The following is a 20,317-nucleotide window of genomic DNA, read 5'->3' as shown; positions in this document are numbered from 1 at the left end:
TGCTAGCAACCAATCTAATGGGTGTACAACATGAAGATGTTGTATGTTAGATTTTCCCTTTTACCTTTCAAGGGAAGGCTTCTATATGGTTTTTCTCATTCCAAAAGCATCCATAACAAACTAGAATGAATTTTAGGAATCACTTAAGGAAATTTGGTAATGATAAATCACTTGCAACATTATTCCTTGAATTCTCCAGGATTAAAATGAATGGACCAAAGGAAAAAATAAAGGATTTCAACCAAATATTTTTAACTTTATTGAACAAAATCCCAATTGGAAGAAGACCTTCCATAGATGTTTTGCAGGATTTTTACAGTACTGCTCTACCCTCATCAATTTCCATTTTCAATCAAAGAGCATCTTAGACCACATTGAATGAAACCATTAAGGAGACTCTAGAAGTTGAAAAAGAGATGATGAGCCTTCCTACTAAATCACTAGTGAAAGACAAGATAACCTTTCCAACTGTTAAGAAATCAATTTAAATCAAACAAGCAGAAGAAAAGAAAATAGAAGAAGCACTAGACATGGAAAGTTTGCACAAATTAGTTAAAAGCCTCACTAATGATATCATTGGTATAAAAAAATGAAGCTAGCGAATTTTCTTCTAAGAGACCATAGAGGCCTTTTAGAAAACTACTCCACCTCTTGGTAATCAAATTTATTTTGCTAAAAATGAAGAAGATGATGATGATGAAGAAGAAAAATATGATGATGCTGAGAGAAATAAACAAATTCTCAAAGTAAATATAACTTGGGATATGGTAGAAGGTATAATCGACTATGATGAGAATCAACAACTAGAAGAGGTATATGTTGTTCAAACAAGAAATAAAGGTCCTCCCTCCACTTATCCAAATACTCCAAACCCTCACCCAGATGTGGGTGACACATTCAGGCATTAATGTTATTACTGAAGAATGGCGGTGAGGGGACGGGCCACTTGTCTGATGGCGCCCCTCCCCATATCACCCTGAAACGCCTTCATTACTATCTGCAGGCAGCATTCAATACAGGTCTGGATCGGAAAAAAGCTATTCATTGTTGGGTTATGGAGATACCTCATTTCAATCCTTCACTGTCTCCCCTGCTCTGCAGCATCTGTCTGCCTCAGGCCTTTGAGCCCAGCCTTCGCACTGCAACTGGTCGTCGCTACTGGATTGTTTGCTGTGCGGATTTTGATAATGGCTTTCATCATTCGCATTCAGCTCTCTGTTTTCTAATCTCTGCCCAAATCAACCCTGTTTCGCCTCTTATTCCCACTGCTAGTGCTCCCTATGCCTTCGTCCCTCTGGTCTCTGCTCCCTTTGAGCGCCCAGCCAATGAATTCAGTTTGGTAAGGCACTGTATGTGAAGTCATAGGGGAGGAAGCTCTCGTCCTCCGGTGGAACGCTCCACCTCCTCTCCTTCCCCTGAATTGCATCATCCTCAATCTTTTGGGGAGGGTAGACATCCTAATACCAGGTGTGGGAGAGGTCGGGCTCGTCCTTCCGGTGTTGCTCTTAACGAATTTGCTGGCCATTCTGACAATTCTCCTCTGCCCCTTCAACCCTCTCCTCACTCTGCCCATTTCAGGTTCTGTAGCTCCCTGAAAAAGCCTGTCATTACCGCTTCTATCTCCATCTCTTTCTCTGAAGAAATCGCTCAATCAACCTCTCAGGTTGACATCTCCAACTTGCCGCAAGAAGGTGCACTCAGATGCAACAATTGCAGGGATTCTAGTAAAAATGTGATGGTCGACAGTCTCTTCACCCCCCTTGGACCGAACCTTGGTGGAATTCTGCATGGTGAAGGGGGCAGCTCAGCTACCATGCGCCCCTCTGGTGGTTCGTGTCATGATGGTTCAGCTATGCAGGATGCTTCTAGCGACGGGGGAGAGCCTCACAGCGGTGGTGGAGAGCCACATGGCAGAGCCTCCATCGACGTGGCGAATGAGTGGGCTTGCCCAATCATCGAGGAACCCATCCCAGATGACTACAACTAAGATGACATGGCCTCCAGGTAGTAGAAGGTGGCAGACAGAGATTCGGCAGAGGCAGCCTGAGGTTAGAACTTGGCCGGCTATGGCTACCTTGCTGTCTTCTATCTGGTTTTTGTTTTGTTTTTGATAATATTTGTATGGATGTTGGTATCCTTTCTGGACCAAATGTCAGGGTATTATCTTACTGTCTTTTTGTGGGGTATGGTCTCAAAAGTGCTACCATTTTTTAAGGTTATGCTCTCATTGGACTGGTTTCCCCAATGTTGGGGCAGTCCAGATTTTGTTGATACTACGATAAACTTGGTCGAGGCTCTGTCCTCTCTATATCTTTTCTGTACATATTAATAGACTACTTTTACTTAGAAAAAAAAATACTCCAAACCCTCATTTTTCCTCTACACCAAAAAATTCATAATCTTTAGATAAAACAATTAATGGAACTTTAGTGGTGTTTGATTAAATACATTATGATATCATCGAATACATGAAAATAACTAGGGCTAATATTTTCTTCTTTGAATTATCAAATCTTAAACAACAAAAGAATACATTTTTTAGAGCTTTATATATCAAAAGTGTTAGACATCACCAACTACAACTACACATCAACCAGCTACTACTACAGGTAAAAGTAAAGGTAAACCAATTCTTGGTTTTTCTTCAAAACAAAACAAACAAACAAATGCAAATGATGTGTTAACTGGGGAAAATTCAAATTCTCATACACACCCTTTTCGCTTAACCTTTGCAAACATTCAACCGAAATGTACACAATTTTTTAGTAGATTTTGGTGCTTCATCCAACATAATTCCATACTTTGTATGCAAGAAATTAGATACCTTAGAAATCCACCACTCGAATAGTACATTTTGACAAGTCAAGAGTCAAGGTGTTAGTTGAACTAAAGAGTGTTTTGCTTAGATTCTCTTCCAATCTCGAAGTACATCAAATAATTGATATAATAGTTGTTGACATTCCATAATCTTACATTCTACTTCTAAGTAGAGATTGGGTACAAAAACTTAATGGCTATTTTTCCACTGATTGGTCTCATTTATGGCTATGGCATACAATGGTAAGTCCAACCAAATTAAAGTAGAGCATGAAAAATATATGAAATGTATTGTGACTAAAAATGATTGTGAAAATGAACCAATATTATTTGCGAATTCTATTGTTAGAAATTATTATGTGGATTCATTTTTTGGGAATTTTACTATAGAGATGTCATATTTTATAGATTTAGGTACATATTCTGAGATAGAAATTTTTTCTTAGACTAATTTGTCTAAATGCACAAATGTTATTTTTGAAAATGTAGAAGTAGATGTAAATAATATTTCAGTCTTTATATTTTGACTATTTGAGTTGTAGTGAAGGTGATGGAGCAGGTTGTATTATCTAGGATCCCGATGGAAACAAGACCATGTTAGCCTACGGATAGAATTTCAATGCACTAACAATGTTGCATTATATAAGGAATTCATCAAAGGTTTGAAGAAGGAAATTGATTTAGGGGTCACATGCATTAAAGTATTTGGTGATTTTGAGATTATCGAAAGACAAGTATATAATACAATCCTTTGTGTTTCTAGTCATCTAAAACATTATCAGCAAGTAGTTTGGGACTTAATATCTAGTTTTACTTCTTTGAATATTATGTCTATACTGATAGCTTAATACTCTGATGCATATTTGCTCACTAATGTGGCCTCTAAACTCATTCCATTAGAAGATTTTTCATATGATAGATTTTTGATTGAATTATTGTTTAGACCATCAATTCCCAATAACATAACAAACTAAAGAGTATTTAATGATGATGAACATATTTTAAACTTCCTTACTCAGAAAGACAAATATATTAACTCTATCATCAATGACAACCAACATGATCAAGAGATCAATCAAACTTCAATTAGTTTTGAATTTAAAATTTATGAAAATATTATTCTGAAATCTATAATAAGATTAGAAAACTATTATGATCTCCAAGATAGGTTTAAAGCTCCATGTATCCGTAAAGCAGATAGTTCTTAAATGAAATGTGGAATCATTAATCTAGGTTTTGAAGAAAATCCACAAAATGTGAATCTTGGACTAGGTTGTACACCTTCAAAACGAAACTCCTTTATCTAACTTTTAAAGAAGTACAAAGATCAGCTAAATAATCAATCGATTATTAATTAGTAAATAAATCACCGAATAAGGAAGACTAAAAAAATATATATTAATGAAGTATTTTTTATACCTGATTCCATTAACTTGTCGTACAAAAATATTAAGTATTTCTTATCTCATGGTTCTATTCCTCATATTTGTAACCCATAAAAAAGACATCCTTAAGAGTACAATATGCTCAATATCAATTAATTAATGTAGTATTGTTCAGGAAAAAATATGATTTTGTTTTTCTTAGGCACCTTGAGAAATTAGATGCTAATAAAGAGTTGTTAGATTTTCATGATGGCCTTACAAGTGGAGATTTCAAAGGTGATACTACAGCTCATAAGATTATGCATACAAGATACTATTGGCCTACATTTTTTAAAGATGCACATGCCTATGCTTGAAGATGCAAAGTTTTCTATACTTTAGCTAGAAGAGAAAGAAAGTCAACATTCCCTTTACAACTAGTAGTGGTCAAGGGACCTTTTAAATATTAGGGACTAGACATAATTGGTGAAATCATTCCTAAATCCTCAAAGCAACACAAATATATTCTAGAAACAACTTATTATTTCAAAATATGGATGGAGGTCATTCCTATGAAAACTATAAATCAAGATCATGTGATATCTTTAATCAAGCAATTCATTATTACAATCTTTGGAATTACAAAGACTTTAACTTAACACTTCATACGTTTTTCCCATTGATCTAACTGAATTTGTTGCTGAGAAATGAATTAAAATTAGAGATTAATGCTAACTATTACACTCAAGCTAACGACTTAGAAGAATCTAATAATTAAAACCTTCTTCAAATCATAAAGAAAATGTGAATCAAAGCCAAATAAATTGACATAAATCTCTTACCAATGCATTATGGGATGATAGAGTTATAATTGAAACTACAATAGGAAATTCCACTTATTTCCTTGTTTATTGCAAGGAATCCATCTTACCTAGTAATGTAGCTTTACTCTCACTTCAATTAGCACAATCCATTAGGGATGAACCTTGTCCCAAAATGCAAGAACGAATTGAAGAACTATTAAAGTTAGAAGATAAAAGTGATCATACCAAACAAACATTCACTAAACATCAAAATGTCATCAAATCATAGTTCGATAAGCATTTGATTGGTAACAAATATTTCAATGTGGGTGATTTGGTTCTGAAATGGGATAAAGTTCGTGAATATAAGAGAAAACACACTAATTTTCAAAAAACTTTGGCTAGGACCATTTCAAATATCATGAAATATTGACCCTTCAACATATGTTCTACAATAATTGGAAGGGTAGAAAGAAACCCTCCTAGTGAATGACCAAATTAAAAAAAAATATATGTAAATAGGAAGATGTAAATTTATGAAATTTTGTAAAATTTTAAATAAATTATATCTTTAACACTTCTTTTAATTTATTGTTCCTTGTTAGACTCTTATTTACTTTTATATTTTGATTTACATGATTACCTGTTAGTATAAGTATACTTTTGTGACTAATTAGAGAATGTCTATTGAATATGTTCAACTTTTGATTTTGCACTTCAAGAACTTATTTATATCACAAATCAATATTGCATGTTTTCATTCATTAAGTCTTTGTAGAATATAATATATTATTACATTGTATTCATAATTAATGGAACTACTTAAATTATTATTTTTCATAAAATACACCCATTGCAAATGCAATGAAAATTATTAGAATTTGGAAATGAGTAATTGAAGAGGGCTAAGATTTTGTTAACTTTGATAAGGCATTACATCAAAATAACTTTTGTATGACCCCACCTTATATATATATATCAAAAGGGTGAATTTAAATGCTAGGAGGTTGAAAACACTATAAGAAAGTGTGGGAAGTGTATGTAAATCTATGGATGCTTATTGGCAGTGAAGTAATATCAGATTAATAAAAAGATGATCTGAATTGATTGCACTAAATATTTTTGTATAAAAGCTTTGGCCTCTTAAATAATTCATGACAAAATTTTGAAGCATTTTTCTAATAGAAAATTATAAAAATGAACTTCAAATATTTTTCTCATATTGAAAATGGTATTTTAGACTATGCTTACTAAAAGTGAAGTACTTAAATATTTATGAAATCAAATGCTAAAAGTACATTAATAATCATCTGTGAAAGTTTGAAAGGACATAATCTACTTGATTCATGTTATCATGCATACATCTATATATTGACATAGATAATTGTTTCTTATAATGTTTCACCATTTGTTGACATAGCAACAACCCCCCTTTAAAATTTTGGAAACTTTTAGCATCCCTTCTTTAAAAAATTTATTGGACTAATTTAATTTATAAATTGGTTAGGTTTTCAAATCAATTTCCATTTTTACACTTTTTGTTCAATTTTTAAACATGAATGGTTTTCTTAGCCCGTGATTGTTACATTGTATATAATAATAATAATAAACCTAAAACCATGATAAATCCACAGAACTGTAGATGTTTTACCTTTTAGAAAGAAAGCAATATTGAGATTTCTTATCTATTTTTTTTCAATTTACAAAGCCTTGCTATCCCCAAGTCTCGCTTTGTTTTTATTTATTTTGTTTGAATACAAAATTTCCCTTGTGATGTAGGTGCATTAGGTCGAGCACATAAAAATGATAAGTTATTAAAGTCAAACCAAGAGCCTAGCAATGTGATGGATTGGTCACATGCCAAGGCTAAACATTTTAAAGTTTATTTGTGAATTTTTTTTTTTTATATTTAGTTAAGATTAGCTAAGAACATCTAGTTAAAAGAACTGATTTATAGCTAGAAGGCAGTTAGAGCTAAGGGAATTGGTTCACATCGTGAACTCATTTCTTGGACAGTTTTTCAGTTTTGAAAGAAACAAGAGAGGATCATTTTAAAAAGAGAGATTTTTGGAGTGTGTATGAAGCAGGGGTTTTTGTTCTTTGTATGAAATTGAAGTTAACTGAACATCATTTCTTATACCAGTGATTTTTTCATCAACATGTCAAATTTGTAAGTGTGTGTGAGACAGATATTTGCATGTGCATTTGTGAGGTTTGTGAACCGTAATATTAATATCTGAAGATTGAAATTGATTTGGTCTTTAAATTGTTGTGTTGAATGAGGAATTCATGCACTATCTTTTCTATGTTATTTACATTTAAATGAGAACCTGGAGAATCAAATTTTAGTTAATCCTTTAATCCAGTGCTTTTGCATCCAAGATTGTGTATTGGAAGTCTTCATTTACATTATAGGTTCAAGAATACATAGTTCTCTATGTCAAGCCAACAGAAGAAGGGAAATTCGTAAGGGAAAATCGTCATCAAACTTTCGGGTCAATTTCTGATCAAAGGAAGACGAATTTCGAAATTTCACCATCTGGGTTTTGTGCAAAGTAGAGTCTATTTGGTAAATAATGAGCGATTTTCCCAAAATATCCTTGGTTGGGGAGTTTCGAAGTGATATTTAAACTGTGTTTTTACAGACTGTGTGACTGGGAAAACGACTTGTTGTTCCCTTGCACCAATGCCTGTGTTTGAAAAAATTGAAGCTCAAAAAGACAACTTATTGTTCCTATGCACCAACCCCTATGGTTTGCAGATATAGCAACCATTAATTTGTGCATGTTGTTCCCTTGCACCAATGCTTGTGGTTTGCAGAGATAGCAACCATCAATTTGTGGTATTAGAGCCTTAATGTTGTTGGTCTCTACAGTATAGAGAGATGAATAGGCGAGCAGGAAGGCCACGAGGTTGAGGAGGTAGACCGTGGGTAATGCAAAACTCCAGGAAGAGATAAGGAGATTGCAAGTTCGGTTAGAAGCCATGGAAGTAGGGAGACAACGAGATCGTGAAGGTGGAGATGTTAGTGAGGCCGAATAGGAACTTGAAGAAGAATGAGAAGCACCTATTGAAGAAGCTGATGAGATTAAGTTTTTAAGAGCATTATTGGGCTCAAGTTCAAGGCCAAAGCTTGAAATCTCTATTTACGATGGCAGTTTGAAAGATGAGAATCTAATAGATTAGATCGGTGAGATGGACAAGTATTTTGAGTACGAGGAAATTGACGAGGATAAGAGAGTCAAGTTTGTTGTGACAAGGTTGAAAGGCCATGTTGCACTATGGTGGGACAATGTACAGGCTAAAAGAAGGAAGAAGGAAAAACCATTAATCAAGAGTTGGGATAGAATGGTGGCAAAGATCAAGGGTAAGTTCTTGTCAAAGGGTTACTAGTTAACTCTTTACAAACAGATGCAAAATCTTAAACAAAAGATGATGACAGTGAGGGACTACACCGAAGAGTTATACAAGGTGAATTTGAGAGCAAGCTATGTAGAAGATACCCTGGAGAAGACAGCAAGGTATATCAATGGTTTGAGGTTAGATATCCAAGATGAAATCAACATACTTTCTCCAAGGACAATAAAGGAAGCATATCAGTGCGCCTTGAAGGTAGAAGAAAAGATAGCTAGGAAGAAAAGCTCTGGTAGAGGATGTGGTTTTTCTAAAGGGAAAGGATAGACAAATGGAAGAGGAAAGTTTCATGTGTAAAAGAATGGTGAAGGCAACTCAAATCAGCAAGTGCAATCAGAGAAATAAGGTGGCAGTAGAGGATGAAGACCTTACTAGAGAGGTAGAGGTAGAGGAAGAGGCAGAGAGACTGTCTATCGGTGTTACAGATGTAACAAATTGGGTCACCAATCTTTTGAATGTCCTGAGAATGACAATACAGGACAGCAAGGTGCATACATAGCTCAAACCGAAGCAGTAGATGCACAAGTACCTGAGGTAGAGAATGTGTCAGAGATTGGAGAGGTGTTGATGATGCACAAAGTCCTGTTAAAACCAGCAAAGGATACTGCTAAACCAATCCAAAGGAAATCCTTATTCAAGATGATGTGTAAGGCAAAAGGAAAATGTTGCAAATTGGTGATTGAAAGTGGAAGTACAGACAATCTAGTCTCCCAAGAAATGGTGGAAAAATTGGGATTGAAAAAGATTAAGCACCCCACACCTTATAAGGTATCGTGGTTGCAAAAAGGACACCAATTTTTGGTGCATGAACAAAGTGAAGTTGAGTTTCAGATAGGCAAGTATAAAGACAAGGTTCTCTATGACGTAATGCCAATCGATGCTTGTCACATTCTTTTGGGTTGCCAATGGCAGTTTGATAGGAAGGTGACACATGATGGAGAGATAAATTGTTATAAGTTCGAAAAGGATGGCATCAAGCACACTCGTGTACCATCAAAAGAGGAAGGTACAGTTGAAACAAGTAGCCCAAAATCACTGCTGCTTAGTGGAAAGGAATTTCTACGACATATGGAAGAATAAGAGGTAAGCTATACAGTGGCTTGCAAGCCAAAGGTAGTACTTTTGCACACTTAAATAGTAGATTTACCTATTGAAGTTCAGGAGTTGTTGCATGAGTTTCATTATATTGTAGTTGATGAATTTCCAAGTGAGTTGCCACCCAAGAGAAGCACCAGTCATCACATAGACTTGATACTGGGAGCAAGTCTTCCAAACAAGGTTGCATATCGAATGACACCCAAAGAGAATGAGGAAGTGAGGAAGCAAGTCCAAGAATTGTTGGACAAAGGAATAATAAGAGAAAGTTTGAGTTTGTGTGCCGTACCTACAGTACTAAGTCCAAAGAAGGGTGGAGAATGGAGAATGTGCACCGAATCTAGAAAGATCAACAAGATCACTATTCGTTTTAAGTTTCTATTGCCATGGATGGATGATATGATGGATTTCTTGGGTGGGGAAAATTACTTCTCAAAGATTGACCTGAAAAGTGGTTATCATCAAATTCGGATCAGAGAAGGAGACGAGTGGAAGACAACTTTCAAGACCAATGAAGGCTTGTACGAGTGGATGGTCATGCCATTTGGCTTGTCAAATGCACCCAGTACCTTTATGCGGCTGATGAATGAAGTCTTGAAGAAGTTCATTTGTAAGTTCATTATTGTTTACTTGGATGACATTTTAATTTTCAGTCAAACTAAAGAAGAACACTTGAGACATTTGAAGTATGTTTTAGAGAGATTGCAGCAAGAGAAGTTATTAATTAACATGAAGAAGTGTTCTTTTATGAAGAGTGAACTTGTATACTTGGGTTTTTTCATTTCTAAGGATGGCTTGAAAATGGATCTGGAGAAGATAGAGGCAATTGTAAATTGGCCCTCACCTACGAACATTTTTGAGGTGAGAAGTTTTCATGGCTTAGCCAGCTTCTACAAAAAATTTATCAAGAATTTTAGTGGCATTTGTGCACCTATCATTGACACCATCAAGAAGAATAGGCAACCATTTTATTGGACAATAGTAGCAAAAAATAAATATAAATAAATAAATAAATCAACTATTGAAGAAGAAGATCATTGAGAAGTCGGTGTGGAAGTTTCCAGACTTCAATCAGCCCTTTCAAGTGAAATGTGATGCTAGTGGGATAGCCATTGGAGCTGTATTGAGCCAAGAAGATAAGCTCGTTGCATATTTCAGTGAGAATTTAAATGAGTCAAAACAGAAATACTCTTCCTATGACAAAGAATTTTATGCAGTGGTTCAAGCTTTGAAGCATTGGAGGTATTACTTGATGCCTAAGGAGTTTGTTCTATACAAGGATAATTCTACCTTACAATACATTAAGAAGCAACATAAGTTAAATCATAAACATGCAAAGTGGGTGGAGTTCCTTCAAAATTACACTTTTGTTTTGAAGCACATTAGTGGGACGGCAAATAAGGTTGTTGATGCCTTGAGCACGAGATGCTTAATCATGCAAGAAATTCAAATACAAATTTTAGGCTTTGATTACTTGAAGGACTTGTATGACATTGATGCTAATTTTAAAGAAGCTTTTACAGCGTGTAAAAATCCAGTCAACAGGGACAACAGTCCATGGAAAGAGTTTATGTTGCAGGATGGGTTGTTGTTCAAGAAAAATCAGCTATGTATTCCCAATTGCTCAATGAGGGAAAACTTGGTCCAAGAAAATCATAATGGTGGGTTGGTTGGACACTTTGGTGTTGAGAAAACACTTGGGTAGCTGAGTCACTTCTATTTTTGGCCTAAGGTGAAGGCAGATGTACACAGGTGTGTGAGTAAGTGCAAGTTATGTCAACATGCAAAAGGGAGAAGTCAGAATGTTCAACTATACATGCCATTACCCATTCCCAATAGACCTTAGGATTCGGTGAGTATGGGCTTTATTTTGGGTTTACCGAGAAATCAATGAGGTAATGATTCAATCCTTGTAGTTATGGATAGATTTACTAAGATGGCTCATTCCATTCCATGTTTCAAAATTAGTGATGCTACCCATGTGGCTAATTTGTTTTTTGATGATATTGTTCGTTTGCATGGTTTTCCAAAAAGTATAATCTCTGATAGGGACACAAGATTCATCGAACATTTCGGGAGGACCTTGTGGAAGAAACTTGGCACTAAGCTAAATTTTAGCTCAACCTATCATCCACAGTCTGATGGGAAAACAGAGGTTGTAAATAGGAGTTTGGGTAATTTGTTGAGGCATTTAGTAGGTGATTGACCAAAGCAATGGGATCATGTGCTAGCCCAGGTTGAGTTTGCCTATAATGACTCACCAAATAGGAGCACAGGAAAGAGTCCATTTCAAATCTTGTACGGCATGCATCCGAGGGGAATTTGTGAGCTAAGAGACTTGGGAAAGCTTGAGCATAGAAGTGTTGATGGAGAGGATTTTGCAATAGCCATGAGTGAGTTACATGAGCAAGTAAAACAAAGATTACAAGATACAAGCAATGAGAAAATTTACACAGGAAAGAGGTAAACTTTGAAGTGGGAGATGTGGTCCTAGCTCACCTAAGAAAAGAGAGGTTTCCAAGGGGAGAATATAAAAAATTGAAAATGAAGAAGATAGGACCTTGTAAGATCCTCCGCAAGTTTTCAGCGAATGCTTATGAGTTGGAGTTACCTCCAAGAATTGGCATTTCACCCATTTTTAATGTAGCAGATTTGTATCCCTACATAGTTGGTGATGCGGATCAAGCTTCTGGGAATCTTGACCAGGATGAAGGAAAGGAACAGTAGTGGTTGAAACAAATGCCTGTGGCAAAGAGTTTAGAGTTTGAACAAATTTTGGATGCACGCCTTGCCAAAAAGACCAAAAGGAAAGAATACTTCGAATATCTTGTGAAGTGGAAAGACCGTCCAATGGAGGATTCTACTGGGATGGATGAAGCAGCACTACAAAAAGTGGTTCATTCTATAGAAGATCTTATGAGCAGGAGCTCATAAAAATTTTCTTTCTTGGGGAGTCTGATGCAGTTGCATTAGGAAAAGCACATAAAAATGATAAGTTATTAAAGTCAGACCAAGAGCCTAGCAATGTGATGGATTGGTCACATGCCAAGGCTAGAACATTTTAAAGTTTATTTGTAAAAAGTTTTTTATATTTAGTTAAGATTAGTTAGGAACATCTAGTTAAAAGAAATGATTTTATAGCTAGAAGGTAGTTAGAGCTAAGGGAATTGGTTCATATTTGTGAACTCATTTCTTGGACAGATTTTTTAGTTTTGAAAGAAAAAAGAGAGGAACATTTTAAAAAGAGAGATTTTTGGAGTGTGTATGGAGCAGGGGGTTTTTTTTCTCTGTGTAAGATTGAAGTTAACTGAACATCATTTCTTAGACTAGTGATTTTTTTATCGGCAAGTCAAATTTGTAAGTGTGTGTGAGACAGTTATTTGCATATGCATTTGTGAGGTTTGTGAACCATAATATTAATATCTGAAGATTGAAATTGATTTGTTCTTTAAATTGTTGTGTTGAATGAGGAATCCATGCACTGTCTTTTCTCTGTTATTTACATTTAAATGAGAACCTGGAGAATCACATTTCAGTTAATCCTTTAATCCAGTGCTTTTGCATCCAAGATTGTGTATTGGAGGAGTCATTTACATTACAGGTTCGAGAATACAGAGCACTCTGTGTCAAGCCAATAGAAGAAGGGAAATTCGTAAGGGAAAACCGTCATCAAACTTGTGGGTCAATTTCTGATCAAAGGAAGACGAATTTCGAAATTCCGCCATCTGGGTTTTGTGCAGAGCAGGGTCTATTAAGTAAATCATGAGCAATTTTCCCAAAATATCCTTGGTTGGGGAGTTCTGAAGTGATATTTAAATTATGTTTTTACAGACTGCGTAACTGGGAAAACGACTTGTTGTTCCCTTGCACCAACGCCTGTGTTTGCAGAAATTGAAGCTGAAAAAGACGACTTGTTATTCCCTTGCACCAACGCCTGTGGTTTGCAGAGATAATAGCCATCAGTGCTTGTTATTTCCTTGCACCAATGCTTGTGTTTTGCAAAGATAGCAACCATCACCTTGTATATGTATTTTTCCTACTCCATTTCCTAAACCTTAAATTTCAACTTATATCAGGATATCAAGCCCCAACCTTGTCTTTGTTTTTATTCATTAAACTTATCATATCACTATCTTGGTGTAACAACAATCGTGCACATTAAATGCCATATGTTTTCATGTTACTCAATGTTAGTATTGGGATTTCATAATTTTCTGTGAAACAAATAAAACTCCTATACCTTGATATAGTAGGGTTGTCGATACACTAATATGTCTAAAATGGTCGATATCATTTTGTTCTAATATCGGCATATTAGAGAACTTTGATACTTTGATATGACCAAAGCATTGTGAACTATGATGCTTCGATATGTTGATATGCCACCACTATGAATTATCATCATCAGACACCCAATCTTGCTTTGTCATGTGGCAAGAAAATGACACAGCCTACACATGTGTCACTCATTTTCAACATTGGGACAAGCTAATTTGACATTTCTACCACAACACATGTCACCCATGTGGCATTTCCACATCATACGATATAACAGCATGATGAAGTAAGCTATGAGATTTAAATATCATATAGCCACACATCAAACCACTTCATAATTCTTCACCTTTGGAAATAACGCATTTGTTGATACTCAATATCATTAAAGAGTTTAATTAGCATTAATCAAAGGATCATTAAACAACAAATTAGGGTTAACCCCAATGTGATTTAAAAGCATGTTTTAGGTGGTAGAATGTCATGTTAAAAGAATATCCCACTCTTAAATTCTTAATAAAAGGTCAAATAAAGTGCAATATGTTCCTTATGATAACACTGGAAATGAAATAAGATTCATTTATGACATTTAAACCAAAATACAACTGAATTTTACTTCCATTCATTGTGCATAATATTCAATTTTTTGTCTCTATTACCAGTGCTACAAGCACCCAAAATTAACTAATTTCATATAATTGTTTCTACAATTACTACCGAAGAAGTAGGTTCTAGTCTTTAAGAAATTAAATATTTGCAATTTTTTTCATTATCATGCTTAAGTTTAATGTTAGGTTGAATTGTTATTGCAAGTTCTTGAAATTCCTCCAAAGAAATGTGGAAAACAACCAAAGATGGTCAATCTTGTAGAAGATGAGGACACCAAACTGAATTCAACATTATTTTTTGATACATCCTATAATATTGGTCAGAAATCGAGGATTGGAGTGGAATGTTGATTTCTTTGAGTTGAGTGACTTCTCGGATGAACTTTAAGAGGATGCAGATGGACTTATTGATGTCAATAAGTCAACCGTCCACAAAATAGTAGCTGGACCTATTGTTATTCAATACACATACATGGTATGTTGTAATTTAACTTAGGCTAATGTTAAAACTCATACAATTGTGAATGATAGAATAGAAATGGTAGGCTCATTTAGGGTTGAGGATATCTAGTTTATTTACAAATTTCCAAAACTATAAGTTAAATTTGACAAAGAATTCCTTAAAACCTTCATGGCCCAAGAAAATATTAAAGATGAAAGGGAAAAGGAAATCTTAATAAAAGATTGGTGGTGTGATGAGGATGCCTTCAGAATCAAGGGAAAAGATATATACCCCATTAGGAGGATGAAAGAAGCCCAAGCAACCATTACCACCATGTTATGTAGGCTCTATGGTGAGTAAAATTCTTTACAATTCAAAATAGAATGGGTTTCCCTGTTACAATAGGTACTAGACAAGGGTTTCCTTGTTACAATAGTCATTCTATCAAACAATTGAAAAAGAAAATTGAGAAGCTTTCAAATGCCCCTCCAGGCTTTATGCCCCAATTCTTCATGCTAGCTTTTTTATTGGATGTAATATGCATTAGGATGACATTCCCTCTTATGCAATGGAATTGGAAACTAGGCATTGTATCAATCCATATTTATTTTTCTAAATTATGGTACACAATATCAATATATATATATATATATATATATATATATATATATATATATTTTCATTTTATGATATTTGTAACAATTTTATGATCCCATTACATCATTTATTATTTGGTTATCTACCCCCAGGGTTTACTAATGAGGCCATGGAAGCCATTTCTCTAATTTGGGACTAGTTTCTTGATGAAACATTTTCTTCTCTCAGAATCTATGGTTGTGAAGGGCCACCACATGCCTTACCTAGATATGTTCCAGATATGCTAACCTTAAGAGGAATATCCTATAAAACTGTCAGAGCCTTATTAGTTGGTTCAAAGAAAATCTGGCCTTTCTTTCAATTAAATTGGATTTTTTTTTCCTAGAAACTCCTAAGCATGCCAAGTAAGAAGTGACAACTTTATAATTGCTTAAGTTATATTACAGATCCTTTAAGAAGCATGGCCCTCTTAATATTGTTCAATAAGACTATAAAACTTAAAATGGATTTAGAACATATGCAGATGAAAAATCATTGTTTGATCAAGTTTTTAGGACGTCAAATCATAAGAAGATGTTGCAAAAATAATTCAAAAAATACTATAAGGTCACGGTAAAGTAAATTTCTTGGATTTTCAAAGACACAGATTTTTGGCTTTAGGCAAGGAATTTATGATAGAAGAACAAATACAACATATTTAGGCTAAGTCTATATAGACTGAACAAAGCCAAATTGAGCATTCTTGGTCTAAATATGTCCACTCAAAATTATTACAACCACAAAAAACCATTCCAAGGATACGCAAATTGAAGACATTCAAATTCAAGAGATGCAAACCAAGATGCTTGTAGAAACACCTCATCAAGAAGATGGAAAGGTAAAGCAACCACATTCTAAGCTTGTTCCACAACCTTAGCCAATACCAAATCTAGAATACCATATTCCTACATGTAAAGGGGCCAAATGCTTTTAGAAGCTAAAAAATTGGCAAATAAAATATCAATTGGCTCCAAGCACACTATCCAAAGTATTAGACGTAGATAAACACGAAATGCAAATCGCATTAAAAGATTGGTCTCGAAAAATATTTTTTTGTCAAAAATTAAACACTGAATCAATAAATCTATGCTCAATCATATTGAAAAGCTCAACGGATATAATAATTATTTTGACATGTCTAATGTGTAATTTTTGGGAAAGACTATACTCAGTGGATCTTGCATCTTTGATATTCAACAGTTACAGAGAAAAGATACATAAAATGAATTGCAACATATCGACAACTGAACGTGGCAAAACATTAATTAGTTTATTATTAATCCAACAACTTGTTCCACATTAATTATTAAAAGAATATAGTCAAGAGGGGACATTCAATACTTAAATGTGCAACAAAATTCTCTATTATAGAAAATTTCTAGTTACTCATCAAATGTGGCCAAATTGGGATCCTTCTTGTTATTTTCTGTTATTTTGATGTATATAGAGAACTTCTCCAATTGAGAAAATGGTTGGAAATTCTAAATTACTATGTGCACTATTGTCAAGTTTTTTTTCTGTGGAATTGAAAACCATAATTTGGTGACTCGTTTATGTCTTTAACAGTTGATATCATTATTGTGCTTACACTTGAATACAAAAATTATACAATTTTGTCTTTCCTTTGATTTTTGTCAATGGAATAATTCATAAGTACATACTCACTTTTTTCTACAGTATTATTAGAAGAATCGAGTTATATTATCATTTCTATTCCATATTGATTAAATTAGAAGTGAATGACATTTAATTAAAATATGAGCACTTAGAAATAAGTTATTTAAATAATTAAAGTTTAGCGATTGTTTAAATTGCCAGTTAATTTTAGATTTTTTTTTAAATTCACCATTTTTACTCAATATCTCATATTTAACTATTTTCTTGCTCTCTGATAGGTTAGTTGTAATTAGAAACGACAATTGAATTGCATATAAAGATAGTTTAATTTTCATTAATTAGGATTGCATCATAGAAATAGTATTAAATCCAAATTGGATAAGAAAATAGTTAATCCCAAAATCCATTTAATGGCAATCGAGACCACATACAAGTGAGAATCAACACATCAAATGAGTATAAGTCAAACTTAGGACCTTGATCAGGTGATATCTCTATATAGTTGATTAGAGACTTTCCTAAGCATCAATAAGATAACTTTTGAAGTAGATTGTAAATCCTTCTTAAATCATTATGGACATTTCAAATAAATAATTCATTATAATGAGTTTATAATTTTTTTGTTATTTTAGGAATGTATTCATGTTATTATAAATTATTTTAATAGTTTTGCCTTTATTTATATTTAAATAAATATATATTAAATGTACAAAATACATTTTAAAACTATGGTTTCTTATTTACTCACATGATATTTTCATATGATAATGAGTGAGTATATATTCTTGAATGAAATTCACATTAAGCTTATTATGTTTACTATAATTCAAATATCTTAAATCTATAAATTACATGTAACATATTGATAATATATATTAGTGAATCCTTACATTGCATATAACCACCTAATAATATATGGATTAAACAAATATCTTAAATATATAAATTAAACAAATATTTTAAATCTATAAATTACATGTAACACATTGATAATACATATTATCAAATCCCTACATTGCATATAGCCATCTAATAATATATTAATTTCATCCATGGATTACATTTATCACTATAGCATTCGATTACATTTATCACTATAACATTGTTATGCTTATTTTAAGTTAACTATATATCATATCCCTACATTACATGTTAAATATTGGGAACTATTTTCAATCAATTATAATATAAGAATTGCATATATGTTACCATTGGACTAGTTCTAATCTAATAACAATCCATCAATACCCATTCTCTAAACAAGGTTCATATGTATTCATGGTACCAATAAATACAATAATAGTAATTCCTCACCATGTAGGATTAATTGAGGAAATGGGTCTCTTATTTGCTTGTGTTTTTGTCGTCATCTTGGAAATTTAAGAGAGCTTGTCGAAATGGTGTTTGAAGACATTGGAGTGACAGAGGAAGAAGCAATATTTGCAATTGGATTAGGTGTTTTTGATATAGGCGAAATACTTATGTTAGTATTTAAATGTGAATGGTTTGGTGCAATACTAGTGTGTGATTTTGAATGGTTTGAAATAACATTAATATTAGGATTTGCTTGCAAATCGTCAATATCTATAAAAGGGGGTTGACTAGCTTCTATAATATTTGGTTCTTTGTTGGTGAGTAACATGATAACTGTAGACATTGAAGGACGTAGTATTGCAGATGTTTGTGTGCAAAGTAGAGCTATATGAACAACTTGCAATACCTCCTTGTGGTAGTTTTCTTGGATGTTGGGATCAATTATATTTGAAATGGTACCTGATAAATGACAGTTCCAAACCTGCACCATACATATATTATAGTTTGAATATTATTACAATTTTACTATTAAAAAACAATGAAGATTATGTATATGATGAAGAAATTACCATTGATAATAGAGAAGGTAAGTCATCGGTGTGAATAGGTGTTTTATTTCTTTTGCCGCTGATAATCTCAAGGATTAGCACCCCAAAAGCATAAACATCAACCTTTTCTGTCAAATGACCATGAACAAGATATTCAGGAGCCATGTAACCTCTGCAAAAACAAAAATAAGTATTAGCAACATTTATAATAAGAGTATTTTTTATTATTATTATTATTAAATTTATTCTCACCGAGTTCCAATGATTCTTGTGCTAAGGTGAGTTTGATCTTCTGAGAAGTATCTAACCAACCCAAAGTCTGCAATTTTAGGCTTGAAATGGTGATCCAGTAGAATATTGCTAGCTTTTATATCTCGATGGATGATGCGTATGTCTGATTCTTGGTGAAGATAAGCTAGCCCACTTGCAATCCCTAATACAATGTCAAACCTCCTTTGCCAATCTAGTATGTTTCCCAAGTTTTCATCTGTTGAAAAGTACAACTCTATCTCAAATAACTTAAATATAACTCAAAAAATCAATAATTATTAGCATTTAAAGGTTGATTCTAACAAAATTCAATTTATAGAGGCAAAAAATATTACCAAATATAAAGTGATCAAGGCTCTTGTTAGGAAGGTATTCATAGACTAAGAGTTAGTCTGGGCCATCGATGCTACACCCAAGAAGTTTGACAAGGTTTTTATGTTGAACACAACTTATAAGATTCACTTCATTAAAGAACTCACTCACACTCTCTTCTTTATTAGAAAATAGTCTCTTCACAGCAATCTCTCTACCATCTGGTATAACTTCCTGCTAACATGCCCAATCTATTTTATTAAACGATTATGTAAATACATCCATGTATTTAAAAAATAAATCATATAAAAACACATACATAAATCACCTTATAGATTGAACCAAAGCCTCCTTGACCAATTTTATTTGTGGGGTCAAAATTTTTAGTAGCAGATTGTAGAGTTCTAAATTTGTAATTTAATTTTGATTTGGATATAGCCGTTGAAAGTTCACATAATGGTTTGTAGTAACCTGCAAAAAAAAGGAACACGTCAAATATTTTTGAAATATTGTAAAACCATGTTATCAAAGGCCACATTACATTTTAAACATTTTTTAATATAGTCTATGCATTGTTCTTTGTGCTTTACTGTAGTTTAGATGCTTGAGTTTCTAGTAAATGTTAAAAAAAAAGCAATAAAAACATTTAATGCTTTACAGCCTAATACTAATATAATGTTGATTATTTAAGATTTAAACATCCATTAAGATTGTGATTGTTGACAAATTTTTATATTGTTAGGATCAATGTCTACATTTTTATTATTGATGTTGACATTAGTTCAATAGAGTTACAACTTGG

At 33.5% G+C, this 20,317-nt stretch overlaps 1 protein-coding gene across 1 annotated transcript; it reads right to left on the bottom strand.

The window, feature by feature from the left end:
- Window positions 1–18,414: 18,414 nt before the first annotated feature.
- LOC149206416 (cysteine-rich receptor-like protein kinase 2) lies at window positions 18,415–19,986 on the bottom strand. The gene is made up of 5 exons (XM_089393721.1): window positions 19,844–19,986; window positions 19,539–19,749; window positions 19,186–19,420; window positions 18,955–19,105; window positions 18,415–18,866 (listed from the first exon to the last, which is right to left on the bottom strand). The coding sequence occupies exons 4-5, from the start codon at window positions 19,096–19,098 to the stop codon at window positions 18,438–18,440; spliced, it is 573 nt and encodes a 190-aa protein (XP_089249847.1). The 5' UTR covers window positions 19,099–19,105; window positions 19,186–19,420; window positions 19,539–19,749; window positions 19,844–19,986; the 3' UTR covers window positions 18,415–18,437.
- Window positions 19,987–20,317: the final 331 nt, after the last annotated feature.

This window comes from Pinus tabuliformis, chromosome 1_2 (assembly GCF_031772625.1).
Source record: "Pinus tabuliformis cultivar Carrire ecotype Pingquan chromosome 1_2, CPIR1, whole genome shotgun sequence".
Lineage (NCBI taxonomy): Eukaryota > Viridiplantae > Streptophyta > Pinopsida > Pinales > Pinaceae > Pinus > Pinus tabuliformis.
This window is presented reverse-complemented; position numbering and strand designations above follow the sequence as displayed.